General features: G+C 37.7%; 1 protein-coding gene across 1 annotated transcript in view; it reads right to left on the bottom strand.

Annotated features, from left to right (window-relative positions):
• Positions 1-2,626: 2,626 nt before the first annotated feature.
• The window catches only part of FGD4 (FYVE, RhoGEF and PH domain containing 4), a 61,641-nt gene continuing 47,064 nt past the window's right edge, over positions 2,627-17,203 (bottom strand). Inside the window, exons 7-17 of the mRNA XM_053944069.1 lie at positions 15,296-15,452; positions 14,089-14,227; positions 13,093-13,151; positions 12,323-12,469; positions 10,910-11,082; positions 8,682-8,712; positions 8,414-8,509; positions 7,888-8,013; positions 4,923-5,063; positions 3,646-3,786; positions 2,627-3,463 (exon numbers count right to left, since the gene is read on the bottom strand). Of these exons, the coding sequence (XP_053800044.1) occupies positions 3,206-3,463; positions 3,646-3,786; positions 4,923-5,063; positions 7,888-8,013; positions 8,414-8,509; positions 8,682-8,712; positions 10,910-11,082; positions 12,323-12,469; positions 13,093-13,151; positions 14,089-14,227; positions 15,296-15,452 (1,468 nt within the window). The 3' untranslated portion in view covers positions 2,627-3,205. The remainder of the gene's footprint in view (positions 3,464-3,645; positions 3,787-4,922; positions 5,064-7,887; positions 8,014-8,413; positions 8,510-8,681; positions 8,713-10,909; positions 11,083-12,322; positions 12,470-13,092; positions 13,152-14,088; positions 14,228-15,295; positions 15,453-17,203) is intronic.

Raw genomic sequence — 17,203 nt, 5'->3', positions numbered from 1 at the left:
CTGGATCAATGGGTCAAGCCAGCTCTAAGAGGTTCAACAAGGCCAAGCGCTGGGTCCTGCACCTGGGTCACAACAACCCCTGAAGCACTACAGGCTTGGAGAAGAAAGGCTGGAAAGCTTCCTGGTGGAAAAGGACCTGGGGGTGCTGGTTTGGCAGCAGCTGAACAAGACCCAGCATGTGCCCAGGTGGGCAAGAAGGCCAAGGGTGTCCTGGCCTGTACCAGCAGGACCAGGGCAGGGATTGTCCCCTGTACTTGGCACAGGCGAGGCTGTGCCTCAAATGCCATGTCCAGTTCTGGGACATGAAAGACAGGATAACAAGGACATAGAAGTGCTGGAGTGGGCACAGAGAGAGGCAACAGAGCTGGTGAAGGGTCTGGAGCACAAGTCCTGTGAGAGGTGGCTAAGGGAGCTGGGGGTGTTCAGCCTGGAGAAAAGAAAGCTCAGGAGGGACCTTATCACTCTCTACAACTCCCTGAAAGGAGATGATGGTAAGGAGGGGATTGGTCTCTTCTCCCAAGAAACAAGCAATAGCACAAGAGGAAATGGCCTCAAGTTGTACCAGGGGAGTTTTAGATTGGATTTTAGAAAATATTTTGTCACCAACACAGAGGTCAAGCATTGGAACAGGCTGGGAAAGGGTTGAGTTGCCATCCCTGAAGGTATTTAAAAGGTGTGTAGATGTGGCACTTAGGGACATGGTTTAGTGGTGGACTTGGCAGTGCTGGGCAATGGTTGGGCTCAGTGATCTTAGAGGGTTTTTCCAACCTAATTGACTCTACAGTCATATCATATTTTCACTATAGCTCAGTCCTTCCTATCTGAGAACTCCTTTAAAGCAACTTCTTCCTCTACACTCAACACCTTGACCATGGGAAACTCTTTTTACACATTGGGATGTGGGAAGACAACTCTCCATATCCCACAATTGCACTTGAGGCTCTTGTAGAAGATTCCCAGTCTTGGGAGATGGCTGTGAAGGAAAGATAGCCACCAAGAGTTCTGCTTGCTTACCTGAATATTCCCCCATCCCTTGCCAAGGGAGATCTTGTGTTACCTTGGCAAAAATCTGATGGTATTCACCAATGTGAATCAAAACAGGCTTGAGCTGCCCATTGCTAAAGGTAAACACAGCTGCCAGTAGAAGTAACTTAAAATCTCTATGAGAATTACAGAAGAGCTTGCACATTGGATAAGAGCAATACTAGGGTTATTTCTAGAACAATCTGGATACAGGGAGCACCTGGAAGAGAATTCAGAACAGACATGCACCAAGTCAGCTGGAGAGTTAGTACTCTACCATACCGTGTCCTGATCGTTATTAACACTGGTGTAAAGTTGTGGAATCTAAAGGATATGGTAGATCCTGGATCTGTGCAGGAGAGAGCAAAATCCATCCCATTAGCATTAAGTTACATGACATTCTTGTGAAGGAATGATGGACATGCACACTCATGTGTGCTTGACACTACAAACAGATATTAATCCCTTGCTAATTGCAAAATTAGTTGGGTTTTTTTTTTCCCTATAGTGTTGCAGAAAGAGTAAAGCAGGAGTAGGAGTTTAGTGGATAGTTTGTTTGGCAAACTCATAATAAAAATCCAAAAATTTAAATCTGTCATTTGCTAACAACATTGAACCTGAGCTCTTCAGCTTGACATGATTTAAAATACAGTTTGCAGATTTATTAAGTAAGACTTCTGAATGTTCTTATGACAAGCTGATAGTAGAAGTTACGTATTTTCCTTCCTTAAAGGGTTTCAAAAAGGAATGACAGCAATGATTTTAATAGTCAATCACTACATCTGAGTTTGCCATATTTCATTGAAGGATATTACCGTAAAAATGGAGGTCATTTGCCTCTATGTATAAAAACTCTAATAGGAATGGAAGTTCATAAGGAACTTAATATTGTAAAGCCAACGAGTCCTTATATGCAGAAGCAGAAAACAAATAATATTAGTTCATAAAATTTCAGATTTGCAAGCTCAGACTTCTTACTAAATTTTTATAAACCAGATTCCACTTTAAAACAAGAATCCTTGAAGATTGTTGTCATAAATAAGCATTACAATACCTAATCTTCTACAAAAATAAAAAAAACTTAAGTTCAAAAAGTTCTTTTGCTCCAATAACCATAATAGCAAAAAATACACATTCCTAGAAGGTTACTAGAATCTGTTGCTTTTCTCAAACCACATACTGCATTTGAGCAACAAACTACTGCACTCTTAAAAGCTAACAGTGATAGGACACTGAAGAAAAGAGACTACTTGTTTAAACACAACTGGAACTCATTTGTCCATTGCATGCCACTTACATTGCTGCTAATTTTTTGATGCATAAAAATATCAAGATCATTAAATGTCAGCTATTAAAACAAATCACTGAACAGTATTTTTCAATTTAGGACTGTGTTTAATTTCAAATAGAAAACATGCTTTTTTAAAATAAATTATTCACTAATAAGAACCCAGTATCATGAAATCAAAGCAATAATCAAGTATTGTACATTTTTAATACTGTACATATATTATATATAGTTTTCTCATATTTTAGATATTTATTTCTACATTGAAAATCATTAGATTGTTTCCTTGATAAATTGAAATCTTAAAAGCCAATATACCTGTGAAAGCAATTTGCATTACTTTAATTAAAAAGATACAAATGAATACAACATATGTACAGAACTGTGGAAATCAATCTATAAACTACATACATTAAACCAATCTGTCCCTGTATATTTAAGTACAGATCTATTTTGGCAATGTGGAGGTATATCTTTTATCCTGTTGCAAGTCCTAACATTTAAGTAGGAAGCTTCAAATATTTGCATTCCTAATGAAAGTAGCAAACGTTAACTGAAGAGCAACTGGATTTAAAAAAAAAAAATTGCATTACAACAAACGAGTAGTACAGTAAAGTTAGTAAGTATTTTTAATAGCATTCACATTTTTTTAAAAAGTCTCTGAAATGGACCTGTACATCACTTTTATTGACAGAACATAAATATAAGAAAAAGATCCCTAAAAAGACCAGAATTCTTTCCCAAACATAAAGTGCCAAGATGTGTATGGTAGTAAGAAGTTTCTTTTTCTGTTTTTTTTTCTTTTTTTTTCCTTGATTGAGCAAAAAAGGTTAACACAAACGTTAACCACAATGTCAACTGAAATCTTTTAAAAATGCCATGTGTTCTTAAGCTTCAGCATTCAGATCTTTTAGAAGATTCAGGCTGCTCTTCTAAATTCACTTGCAGTTCATTTTGACATTCTGGTGTCTCACCTTTGACAGCTAAATGGATAACTTTCAGCCACTTCTGCTTCAGTTCCTCATTGTCTGCAGCAAAGCTGTGCACAGACTTAGACTGGGTCAGTTTGAAGCTGTGGGGGAGGTCAGCACTTTTTGGAGTGTCATCCACTGTGTAGCCCAGAAGAGGAATTGTAGCCAGAGCTTTCACATCCTAAGATGAAGAAGTTCTTTATATTAAAGAACGGACAACTAATCTACCCATTACTTCTCATTTGCTGGATAGTTTAGCGAAAACATTTGGATCTTTCCTCCATTCCCAAGCTACTTGCTGTCTCTTCCTCAAATACCAGTGACAATAATTACTAAAATCTTTCCCATTTCCCCTGTACATACCTGTGGAGCACCATACATGTAGAGCACAAGAGCCTCCTGTTTGGGTATGACACACCATGCCTTCTGCCAGGGCTTGGACTTCTCCATGTACTGAAGAAAGCTACATATGACACTATTTCCAGAGACTTCTGCAGATTCAATCTAGAAGATTGTAGAAAGCATAAAAAGGAAATTAAACTTTCCTTCCATAAGGACTAAAAACAGAAAGAACCGAAAATCAGGAAATTTATCACAATTCACGTCAACTCTTGGGTAGTATTTGAAAAAAGGCTTCAGGAAATACCCAAGAAAGATCATGAAGGACTGGATTTATGGAGAATATACGTATAATAAACACATACCATCACAACACATATTCCCTTAGCATGTGTAATCTGTTCCTTTTTTCATCAGTAACTTTGGATTATAGACTCCTATATCACTCCAATTTTTATTTTATCCACCACAGCAGCCTTTCTCTGTACTTGAGCATGTACAACAATGCCTGATTTCCAAAATAACACCACATTAGGCACTGAAGTGCCACTAACTATCCAACGTGACAACTTATCTACTTTGGCAATCAAAATATTACAACAGAATCAAGTTCAAACACATTTCTAAGAATAACATAAGCATTCAAGCACTAGTCCTAGAGAAAAGATTAGATTAATTGCTTAAAATCTGTAGTGAGAGTAAAATGCTACTCAAGCTAAATAGTGAACCTGAGATGATAAGAAAGAACACAAAATGATTCTGTGTTAAAATTTCCATTGACCTTGACTTTTCAGATGCCAAAAGCTGAGGGCAACCTGGCAATTTAAAAGTCCATTTTATACACTAATCAAAACAGTATCTTACTACTCAGACTCTGAAGGAAGAGCAAAGTTCTCCCCCATTCTCCTCATTTCCATCCCCAGTTCTTTCAGTCTGGGTATACATTTTCAAAAATCAACTGGTAGAAGTGGGGTCTGTTGCAATGAAAGCTTAAGTGCAGAAGAAGAAAACTGAAAATTTATAAAGGAAGGTTAAATTTTGTCAGAGGAGCTGATGTAACTGAAAGAAGCAAACAAGTTCTAAGTTTTATAATTCCCTTAAAAAATGTAAAGTTGCAAGAAACAAAACAATTTTTGCAAAGGTGAGTGCTGGAAACCAAAATCTATGGAATGACATGAAATTGATCCACATACTTTTTAGTTCCCAAAGAGAAAATAAACTCTGCAAGAATGCTACCATTTTTCACCTACTGATGAACCAGAATTATTGCAGCTATACATATAGTATTTTGAATGACATACCTCCAAGATGCCCTTCCTCTTCTTTTCTTCACTGTCTGTACAACCAATTATAACATGATAGCAATCTTTACAGACTTTGTTCAATTTATTGCCATCATATTCAAGATGTGCTTTGTAATCAGAACATTTCCAGCAAACCACCTTAGAAATATAAAATACATATAATATTTAAGTATTTATAGAAGGTTATTAAAATATAAATAAAAATTAGTATTATGTTATTTTGTAGTATATTTTTTATTATACAGAACAAGAAAGATGTGTTTATAATATCTCAACAATAACTTACTTGAAAATAATGGTTTTCCAAATTGGTGCCACTACTTCTTAACTATAAGTGCGTCTTCCTATTTACCTGGTGGAAATTTTGTACTTTGCATAAAATCACATTTGGCTTTTAATTATATCTGTAGTTTCAAGTTACGTATAGAATCAGAATATAGCACAAGCCATGCTGGCAGTTTCTTTATATGCCAATCTGAAAAGGTACATTTACTACCTGGTTTTCTATGTAACCAGAATGAGGTTATGTGAATGAATAAAACCTACAATTAATATGAACTTTTAATGATAAAAGTCCGATAAAATCAGAAATAGCTACTTTTTTAACTTGCTAAGAAATATTAGCATGTTTAAATGTATATATACCTATACATATAAAATGTACCATTTTAAAATCAAATAATAAATCCACAGAATAAATAAGCTAATATCCACTGATTTTTCATTATTTTTCTTTTCAGTATATATGTAACTGAAATGCAAGAGAGATATCGGAGTTGTTTCATTAGAAATGTTTTTCCACAGAATTCTTCTTTCCCATGAAAAAAGATGCCCTGAATAAAAAATATGAGTGAAGTTATTTCAAGAAAGAAAGGTAAAAAAAATGGACTTGAACCATTAACACATCTGAACAAAACTTTATTGTGGACCAAGGCTTTGCAGTGCTAATCTAGATCACCACCTTCAGCTTGTAGGTCTAGACAATGCTAGTTAAGTATTCCAAACTAGTCACTTCTGGAAAGCCATCACTGCTAGCCCAAATTAACTCTCATGAAAAAAAATCTTTTGAAATGAAAGCACAAGGAGATGTGATAGAACTATAATGAGGGAAGTAGTTATAAGTCTAAAGAAAAAGGGAAATAAAAAGGGAGGGTATGGTTTTAACATTAACAGATTTTTAACACAGAAAGATCTGGGGGAAATCCCTCTATGACAACTATAAAACCTGTAATTTAGAGCTTCTGAAAAAGTCTCTAGTGTTCTGCCAAGCACAAAAGCAGCGTTATGAATGCAGCAAGCCCTCATACCACTTAAAAACATTAGAAAGAAGTCAGACAAGACATCCTGTACCACAAATATTAAATCTGAGCTTGTACTACCATCTGGTGGAGACAGGCAGAGCTGCTGGATGGCAAGAGAAGAAAGCACAGTATGTTTGCTCTTCTTTTGTTAACTTCTGGAAACTCACAACTATCACTGTCTGATGGTTGCTTTCAAGCTGGATGTATTACTGTAGCATCCTGCATGTAAGGCAGCAGCCATACTTTCTCCCCACCCTCATATTCTTTCCTTCCCTGGTGCTTTGCACATGTTCACACACACTGAACCCAGCTGGGAGCAGTTCCAAATTAACCTAATGAAGAACTGCAGGGTTTTACAGTCTTTTGGTGGAGTCAGCCAGTGCTGTCTGAAATAATGCTGGATTCTGCCATTTAATATGGTCTTGAAATTATTCATATTAGTAGAGGTCTCTCAAAACTAACAATATACTGAAATAATGCTGAATTATGCCATCTTAATATGGTCTTGAAATTATTCATATTAGTAGAGGTCTCTCAAAACTAACAATATACTGAAATAATGCTGAATTATGCCATCTTAATATGGTCTTGAAACTCTTCATATTAGTAGACTAACAATATACTGTGTGCAGGGCCTTGGGACATTCTACACAAATGTACGCTGCTCCTAATGGCTTCCAAATTCACCATGATAGCTAAAGCAGGCAGAGCGTCCTTGGTGGTATGCAGAGCTGCTTCTTTCAGCTACAAGTGCAGCAGCAGACTCCACAGCACTGGAACAGGCTGCCCAGGGAAGCTGTGGATGCCCCATCCCTGGAGAGGTTCAAGGCCAGGCTGGACGTGACTCTGAGCAGCCTGGTCTGGTGGAAGGTCCCTGCCCACAGTAGTGAGGTTGGGACCGGATGATGTTTAAAGTTCCTTCCAGCCCAAGCCATTCTAAGATTCTGTGAATACAAAGAGCCATGAGAAGTCAAGCAGGTGCCTGGATCTTGGGGTCAGTGGATCGAGGTGACCCCAAGAATGTAAAAGTCTTTTTTTCCCAGCTCGCACAGCCAAAGAAGGAGTCTGAATGCGTAGGGTTGGCTTCTCAAGGTTGTTTATTTTCTTTTATCTATAACATTCTTGCTCTGACCTGCTAAGCTCTGTCTAGCAAGTCAGCCATGGCATTCTGTCTGCCCTTTAGGGCAGTGCTCACATTTTATACTAAAAACGACGTGTACTATGTTTACAATAACGTGCCAGTATCTATCATTTATGTTAGAAAGTGTGCCTCTACCTGAAACCAATAGACAAGTGTCACCATCACAGCAAGACATGGAGGGCAAGAAGAAGGAGGAGAAGGTCAGGACACGCCCAAATCCCTCCATCTTGTCCCCTCAAACCCCATTCTAGAAGACCCAAAATTCTACTTTTCACCCTGTGTTAATTCAACTACCACATTACTCAAACCCTTGTGGCTTGTAATTCCTCATACAAAGTTGTCAGCTTTTTCCACAGGCTAGAATCGAAGCCACAGGTGTTTTTGACTTTGTGCCAAGGTCTCTGAGCCCCCTGCCAGGTCTCGAGACAGCCAGGGCAGCCAGAGGGATGTCCTGGGTTCCAACACCTGGAGACACTGCCAGGCCTGCTGAGCAGCTGCAGGCAGGAGGGTTTGCACTTACGTGTCCACAAGCTCGGCAGTGGTGCCTCCTCCTCGTCAGTGCATTGAAGGGCTCCTTGCATTTCATGCACATGGTGACCTCATTGTCCCGGATCCACCTTGGCGCTCTCTTCCCAAGCTCAGCATTCTAAAGGAGGGCCAGGAGGAGGATAAAAGAATTTAAAAAGCTAGTAAAAAACTGCACAGCACTTGAAATAGGGAAAAATGGTTATTCTCGTCCTCTATAAAGGAAATTACAAAACATAGCTCAAGATGCATTTTGAAATCTATAAAAGGAATAACAAAGAACCCAGTCAAAAATCATAATGCATCACTGAAAGGGTGCTCTGTTATGCATTTCAAGAAAGAAAGAGGCTTGTTTACAAGATTTGGCATTATGAAGAAAAACAATTACCAATAAGATGACTGCTTTGTGATTACCCTGCTTTAAGAATGATGAACTTGAAAACAAAGTTTCTGCCAAACCTTTTCCACTTATTGAAGAACACAATGGGTATTAAGGTTACAAAGAAATAAGAGCAGCTTACAGAGACTTCAACAGGCATGTCTTCATACTCTTTAGCAATAGCATTTCTGAAAGTTTCATTCCTCTGCTGAAAAGCTTCAATAGTACTCTGAAGTGCCTAAGGAAACAGTGGAGAAATTCCTCAGACTTGGTAAAATTTAAAACAGACTCTACATTTTGACCAGTTATTAATCAGCAGAGAGAAGGTAAAGACAGAAAACATGATTATTACTTTTCTGATTGCTTCAGTGACAAAATGTTTAGCAAATAAAGAATGTAGATGAATTTACCTTTATCCATTCTTCTTTATCCTGTTCAGAACTAAAAGAAATATTTGACACATTAGTTTGAGACTAGTTTAGGAAGCATTATCCCACTATCAACAACATCTTGCAGCCTAGTAACTGCAGTAATTCTCAAGAATTTAAACAATACTAATTGTTAACTGTTCAATTAAAAAAAAATAGAAGGAAAAAAAAAAAAACCCAGCCAAAAAAAAAAACCAAACCAAGCCAGGAGACAAAAGTTAGAAATATGAGAATTAACACTTCAGTGTATCTGGCTCTCCAGTAGTTGCCTCCTCCTTGGATAATGTGTTGGGAAAAACTCTGCTGCACCATGTAATACCAGTCATATAAAAATTAATTTTTCTATGGATTGCTCTGAAGGACGCAAAAGAGAACCTTTGCAACAGCTCAAATAAAACAGCTCCCCACCTGTTGTTTTGCAGTATTAGCGGAACTTTTAAGCTGGCAGAATCCTAAACTACTGTTTGTCCTTCCCACCTACCATCTGCACATGAGGAAGAAGAAACCTGTCCAAGCAGCCAGAATCATTCTTCCTACCTGCTTACAGTAAAAAAAAAAAAGCTGAGCTATTAAGCATAGTACCTGACCAGCAATCTTACAAAGAAATAATCTACCAGCTGTTTAAAAACAGTAATTGAAAATGTACTCCAATAGTAGTTTCAAAAATAAATATAATCCTCCTACTAAAGAATATGCCAAGAGTATATTAAGAATTATTAGTGTTAGTACAAGCTCATGAATTAAGGACATTAAGGCATAGGGTATATACACTGCTTATACATAAATAATTTTTTTCTAATATAATTGAGTAAGAGCTTCGTGGCACTTATTACTTCACAGTTTTGTACAGACTTAATGTATTCTAACAATGATCACACAGCAAAAGATAAAAATCTGCGCTTCCCTCACCTAAAATAAACTAGTGCAATAAACATTCTCCTACTGGCAATGTAGGAAAGCTAACAAAATAAACTTACTTTGCTGTATGAATTTTCATCCAATTAAAACATGCTTCAGAAATGGTATAGCAAGATGCCACCTTTCACCATTGAAATAGGTATATGGCATAACAATTTACAAAATATTTAGCAAGATATCACACAGTAATTTACAGTAGATATGACTGATAGCCAAAAACCTGTCCTAGAAATTTTGCAGATCTTAGTGGAAAGGGGTTTTTTGTGTAATTTTTCAAAGTACATATTTAATTTGAAATTAAATGAAAGTGTAGGCAAATACCTATATGCTGTTATCTTTGCACATTCTCTGCTGTAAGTCTCATTAAATATTACAGGTTTTCCATAAAGGAAAGTAGCTTACAAGTTCATTGGCTAGCAAGCTATGGTTTGTCCCCAGATACATGGTGCCAACACAGAACTGTTCCCACCATGGACATTTTCCTGCTTATTTAATCCTCGCCTCGCTGCAATGAAACCCTGACCGCTAAGATCAGGATTTTTAAGCAGGCCTAAAAGGAGAGGAGGAGCATCTCACTTTGAGTTTAGACAGGGATGATTTAGCCTAAGCAAAAAGGTAAGGGGAATGCAACTCAGCAAAAGGAGGATACAAGGAGGCAACTCAGCAAAAGGAGGATACAACGACTAATAAATTGGAAAGCAGAAGTGGCAGTCAGAAGAGTGCACCTGGAGGAAAAGGACACAAGAACTAAAAGGAGAGCTTGCCTTCCAGGAGGAGGTTGGTACTTGGGACTGGAAGAAAACAAGCAGATGGGAAATGGGCCTGAGGAACAGAGGAAAGCAGATGCCCACCTACTGCTGCAGAAAACTCTGTTCTGTGGAGATGAACCCACTGGGAGGGACAGCTTTGCTTGTTGGACCTGCCTTGAGGTGAACAGATTCATTGGTACCAAGGCAGCTCAGATCCCAGAGGCACCAGTGATTAACACACCCAGTGTCCTAAAACACTTCAGTCAGACAGGCTGCCTTGGCACTGCTCTCAAATTCCCAGCCAGCCCATTCACAGCTATTGTGAGCATTTCTGCAAAGTTAGCCAATGTGCTATGCATCCTAGATGCATCTTCTGCTCAGAGAGATTCTTGGACTGACAATTCATGATTTTTTGGCAGCCTAGGCTATTTTCAAAACACCAACATTAAGATGAAATCCGCTGCCTCATTCTTCAAATCTGTTAATCCACTCTTCTGTGTGTATATATTTGATCTCAAGAAACTGGCTAAAAAGACTGCTTACCTGGCCTGCAGCTCCAGTGTCCTCTCTTTTCCAGACACCTGGAAAGTGTGTGGATATTCTTCATTATGGGTTTCTATAATCTTCATGCCATCTATGCCAACTCTGGTTCGAACCGAAAACTTGGATCCTACCAGGCTGAATTTCGGGACGCAGTAGAGCAACATATTGTTAAACTGGGGCAAAAAATAAACACGTGGTTTTGCACTAAGAAAAACACAGGTAAAGCCATAGTTTGTCTACTGAGAGCTGGACAATATCACAAAGCTGGACTTGGTGCATGTAAAAGCAGGTTCTTTCCTGATCAGCTGATACATGAGAAGACCAAAGCCCTAATGCAAGATAACTTCTTTTTCTTATTTCTTTAGGAATAGGATTCAAGGACAGCTTCAGTGAATGTAAGAATAATTGTTCTGCATATGCAGCAGTCTTCATAGTATTTATTATCAAACTACACTCAGACCAGATATTCTATGCCAATATAAAGCTTTTCTAACCAAAACCCGTTCTTACACCCCAGTTCTGCAAAACCTACTATAAACTGTAGAATAAGGACTTTTCCCTTCAGTGTATATATTTATCCTGTACCAAAATAATTTTGTTTTGTACAAGTTGTAACTAATGCTATCTGAAGATATATTTGTCTTTTCTCCAAGACAAAAGAACATTTCTTAAAGTTTCTATTCCCTGAAACCCTCCATATCACAGGGGGCAAAAATAGTACATGAGCAGGACAAAGATATATTCCTTTATTAAAGCAGAACTTTAAATAGTGTTTAAATGTCTAAATCCCCAGCCTAGAATCACAATTATTAAATCAGATATAAAGTGTTCAATTTTCTCACTTTTCTTCCCCCTCTCATTTTACTCAGAATTAATTATTAAAAAGAAAAACTCACTTCAGTTGAATCCTATTTCATAGAAATCCTGACTAGACTACTGCCTGGTCTGTATCACAGACACAGCATATTTGAGCTTGTCACCTCTCATATGAAGGGAGCATCATTTGAGTCAGCTGTGTGGCCCCAGCTGAAGTCTTAATATTCTATGATTTCTCCTTCTGTTTGAAGCACAGGTAAGGAAGAGCTGTGCCTCAACATCCTGTCACTACCTTTTATTACCCAGAAGAGGGGCTATGCCAGAGACCCCTGAGCAGAAATGTATCAGCAATTTTCAATGCATGGGAAGCAACAAACTCCACCAAACCTTTTCCGAGGGAGTTGTAAGGGAGCATGGCTGTACTTTTCAAATTCCAGCTGAGAGGATGACCTGCCACGATAAAGAGCTCCCACAGAACCACGAGACAGACTTGCTGGGACCTCAACATACAATCAATCAGGGCAAAGATCCTAAGGTTTATCATTTCAGTTTAATGAGAATTTGAAAGTTCTCAGCAGCAGCAGCCACCCTACTCACCAGGAAAAGATAGCGCTCTTGGGCAGATGTGTTGCGAGCAGCCAGTTTAAGGATCTGTCCTTCTTTTATCAGCTCATTTGAAGGGTTCACAATGTCTTCCTCTTCTCCCAGCATCTCATATATCTCCAACAACTTCTTTAGATTCTCCTTTACAGTGAAAATACAATTATAAACTTTATTAGTTGAAAGCACACATCTTTAGGCAGTTTAAATTAAATGATGGGAGCTGGCATAAATCTGGAGACTGTTTTAGCTTTGGAAAACATATTTATACCCAGCATGTGTGGTCTGACTGATTAATTTAGTTGATAAAGCTAGAAGTACTTTTAGAAATATTATATCCTTGGTAATTTTTAAAATGCAGTTGTTTATACAGTCTGTATTATTTCTTTCCCAAAACATCTCACATTTCAATTAAGATCCTATCACCCCAGCCCAATCAGGCAGAGAAACAGTAACTGCTCTTTACAAACATTGTCCTGCACTCACAGAAACAGATGAAACCAGGTTAAGAGTTCAGTGCAGTATCAGTGATTTGAGCCAGGAGAACTAAGTCGGTCCCATTTTCCACTTGAGAGAATTTGTTGCAATGACAGATTTTGTCTATCATTTCCAGCAGATGTATAAACACATTAAGTAGGAACAATCACTTTGACCCAAGAAACCAATTCTTGACATTTTGGGGAAGATTTGCAATTCACTCTCCTAGCTTGACCAAATATTGAAATGTAATATATTGAAAAGTGATCAGGAAAACAAGGATCGTTTACCATCTTTCTTATTGCACTATTTGAGTGACTTGCTGCAGTGGATATAATTTCCAGGGATTCTAGACAGAAGAAAAAGAAAATAAGTAAAACAAAAAAGCTGCACTTTTACTTATGTACTACATAGGGGGAAAAAAGGGGGGGGGCACAGTGGTAATTCTACAAAAATGTTTGTTGTTTTTATGTAAATTACAAAGTATAATAAATTTCTTCAGTTAGTAATAAAAAGAAAACAAGGTAGAGTGGAAGGCTTAAAAAAGTCAGGTACCAAATAAAAAAGGTATGAAAATATGGAAAGACCAGAAGAGAATTATTGCAGATTACTGTAGTGTTTCAGCACTTAGAATCACATTTTTCTGTGACAAGAATAGTCATGGTTCTTTCCCTCCTTTTCTCAAAGTACTTCAGAAAGTCAAACTATATTTTCTCACTTGAAACAGCTCAACTTACAAGTGTTTACTGTATTGGTACTAAAAATGAAATATTTAAAAGAATTATCTGGGAAGTGATTTTGAACACTCCATGCAAATACCTTGAACTGTTCTCATGTAAATACAGAGAGGAAGAAATTTAAAAGTGGGCTGTGCTTTTTCCCTGCGGAAGCTTAAAAATACAATGAGCCTAACTTCACTTTTTTACAAATAGCAGTCACACGTTCCAAATGTGCATAAAGCAAGCCAAAACGCCAACAAAAAATAAATAAAAAAGCCACCACAAGCCCCGATCATCTGCAAAGCAAACAAATCAAAACCTGTGCGCTATTCCAAACCCAAAGTAAAATGTGTGTGCTCCAGGAGAATACTAAAGGCTTTATGGTTTTTACATTAACTTCAATTCAAACGGATTTTTTTCAAGGAATGCTATGATTCCACTAAAGAAATTCTATCATTCTTTTCATGGGTAATTCTTCACTTGATCTTTCCTGAAAATATCTTTAATTTACAGTATCCTCTTACTAATGTCTTATTATAACTCCTTTAATGGCCTGAAGATATTTACTTTCAGCATCTTTCCAGTCTAGGGAATCCTGAGGCAATTTCCTTAGGTAGTCCTTTAGAAGCATCTCGTAGCGTGGAATGCGTTGGACTGGTTCTAGCATGTGATGTTGCAATGTCAAATTTCCACATACTTTTTCCTTCTAAAAAATTGTAAACATATTTCAATGAAGCAGGCAAAAATGTCATTACAATACCTTAAAATAAAAGTTATGGTTGATGAATCATAAACAATATATTTTGGGACATGCATGGTAGATCTTCTGAAAGAATACAGAACTATTTTACCAAACAAGATAATCAGAAAATCTTCACCAAAAAAAAAAAAAAAAAAAAAAAAAAGTAAAAACTTTTCTAAGTATTTGACAGTCTTACCAAAAAAAAAATCTTTTAAACTCCAGTGTATTTTAATATAAGTTTGTAGTAACAGACAAGAGAAATGCTTCTAAATTAATAAGAACTGTTCATGACCACATATTATAAACAATCACTCTAATGGGCTTATAAAGATGCATTTTACCTGAGGAGGGAGTGCTTTCTTTGAGTTTCATTTACCATGTCAACTCCCCCAGCAGTGTCCCTCCCTCATATCTCAAGATGTATATTCATTTCCATAATATTAGATGCAATTAGATTATAAAAACAAATATTACATTAAAACCTACATTGTTTCCTTCCCCGGCTTACAACCAAAAGACCCCACTGAGCAGCAAAATTTAAGCAGAAATATTCCATCCTATTTCTAAGTGCTCAGACTGCAGCAGGACACACACATGCCAATTCCCAGAGACACCCCCAGGGAGCACCAGAGGGTGCGAAACAAGCCTTTGGAAAAGGCTGGCATCCCTGGGCTCTTCAGCTGCCTGTGCTCAGCACTACTCTGAGCAAACACAATATTACTGGATGCAGTGCAGGGATCTAGAGTTGCCTTTTCATTTATCCTAAACTGGTATTTACAACAAAATGCACTGTTGTTATAATGTTCAGATGTTTTAGCCTTTACAATTTGCTCCTCTATTTTGCAGGAGAAAGATCTGAATTTTTGTGGGTGCGTTGTGCACATACGCAGGAAGCAGTAGGGAAAAACGCAGTGTGAAGTGGATAAAATTCTAAGGGATTTGGTATTTATTTTCCTCTTTAACCCTTTTTTCATCCACAAACCTATGTATTTTTATGTATTACTCGAGGATCTACATTATTCTCCCCATTACCTGAATGTCTTGAATAATGAATTTGAACTGAGGTGACCGTTCAGTCCACGTTTTCACCAGTTCCATTGCATTATCGAAATTCTTCACATACTCGCCGTACATCTTGAGGAAAGGAGCCAACTTCTGCAGAATATCTCCAATCCTAGGGGTGGTAGTCCTACAAAGTAAGAGGGTGGAATGTCAGAGCAAAATGGAAAGAAAAAAAGTCACACAAGGTCATAAAAAGTTTCAAGTGTTTAACAGAGAATCCTTCTGTTTGGGATCGCCTCATATAGAGTTCCAGCACAAGCATTAAATCTGAATTCACATAGAAAGAGTCTCTGTATCCCCTTTGATGATGTATAAGCACCACAGGTCATGTAGAGGACTAAAATAAATAAAGCTAGAAATTAAAGACATGAAAGATTTCATTTACAAAACATGGCCTAACTGGTTTTATCTGCAGTTCATTAAAACTACATTATCTTCTTTTGATCATAATTTAACCCTTAAAATATTTAACCTGTGGTTTGGTTTGAGGGCTAAACCCATTCTGTACAGTTTCCACTCTGTGCCTTGTATAAACATAGATATTAACATTTTGGTTTTAATTACTATTTATCTAAGGAAACTTATGGAGGAAAGATAATCCCTTGGATTCCAGTCTTTTGTGAGAACTTTCACACATTTTTCCCAATTCCTGATGCCATCTTCAGATAAAACAGAATAGTAAAAGCTACAGATTGAGAGGCTGAGAGAAGCTGCACTCCCAAGGCACACAAAAAATATGAAGCAGCACACAGCCATCTCCAAGAAATACTATAGGAAGCACATTTCATGTCTCATTTTCAGGGACAGACTCAGAAACTCAGTATCTCAGTATGGATTTCTAAAAGTCTGAAATCAATGTTCTCATTGCGGTCTAAAGTGAAAAATTCTACAGCCCACTCCAGCGCACCACTTCTCTGAGAGAAAAGCTGTGCAGAACAGAAAAGTTATACTTAAATAGTGAATATAGAAGGACTGTCAAAAACTGGTCCAGCTCCAGCTGCCTCTGCAGGGCAGAAAGTTCCTGTGTAACACCTGGCAGAGGACTGGGCTGCTGTTGGGGCTAGCAACGAGGGGACAAGACAGGGTGGGAAGTTGGTCTCTGAAATCATGCAGGGTTTTTATGTTATTCCCAAGTATCTGCTACTGGTCATCCTTGGGTACAGAAGACTCGGGGTATTTTATCTAATTTTTTTGTTTGATAGGCTAGTGGAAGGTATGCCTGCCCATGGAAGAGGAGCTGGAACTAGAAGATCTTTAAGGTCTGTTCCAAGCCAAACCATTCGATGATTCTATAGCACGGGATCACTGTTATGCTCTGTTACACGCTTTTCATGGGAAATATATTGCAACAATGTTGTTTCCAGTGTTTTCAAGCCATATGTTGTAAGAGATATTCAGCTCCAGCTGTTGCTCAACTCATTCAAAATGCAGCTACCAGACAATTTCACTTTCACTTGGTAAGTTTAGATTCACACTGCCTTCTCATCCAAAAAAAAAAACGAAGAATTTATTTTTGATCTGCTTTCCCAGTTATAAAATCAGATATTTGTACTCGAAGTTTTCAATTTAAATCACAACTCAAGGAAAGAGTCAGAATTTTTTATCCAGCTTTTTTACTGGAAGATAAAGAATAATAGAAGCACATAAAGCTACCTACAGAACTTACTTAATTCTTGTGTCTAATGAGAGGAACTGGTGAGAAGACTGTATCTGGCAGAACCTATTATGCCAGACAATTTCAGAGACCAGTGATGGGGAGAGAAAATTACCCCAGATTTTGCTTTCAGCAATGATCAGAAAAAGCTGTCTTCAACTGCACCCTTTTTTCTAACTCCTCCCACAAGCATAATGTTTCAAGGACATTTAAAAAGGCTGTCT

The sequence above is a fragment of the Vidua chalybeata genome, chromosome 5 (genome assembly GCF_026979565.1).
Source record: "Vidua chalybeata isolate OUT-0048 chromosome 5, bVidCha1 merged haplotype, whole genome shotgun sequence".
NCBI lineage: Eukaryota > Metazoa > Chordata > Aves > Passeriformes > Viduidae > Vidua > Vidua chalybeata.
Note: the sequence above shows the minus strand (reverse complement) of the source record. Positions and strands in the feature narration are given on the sequence as shown.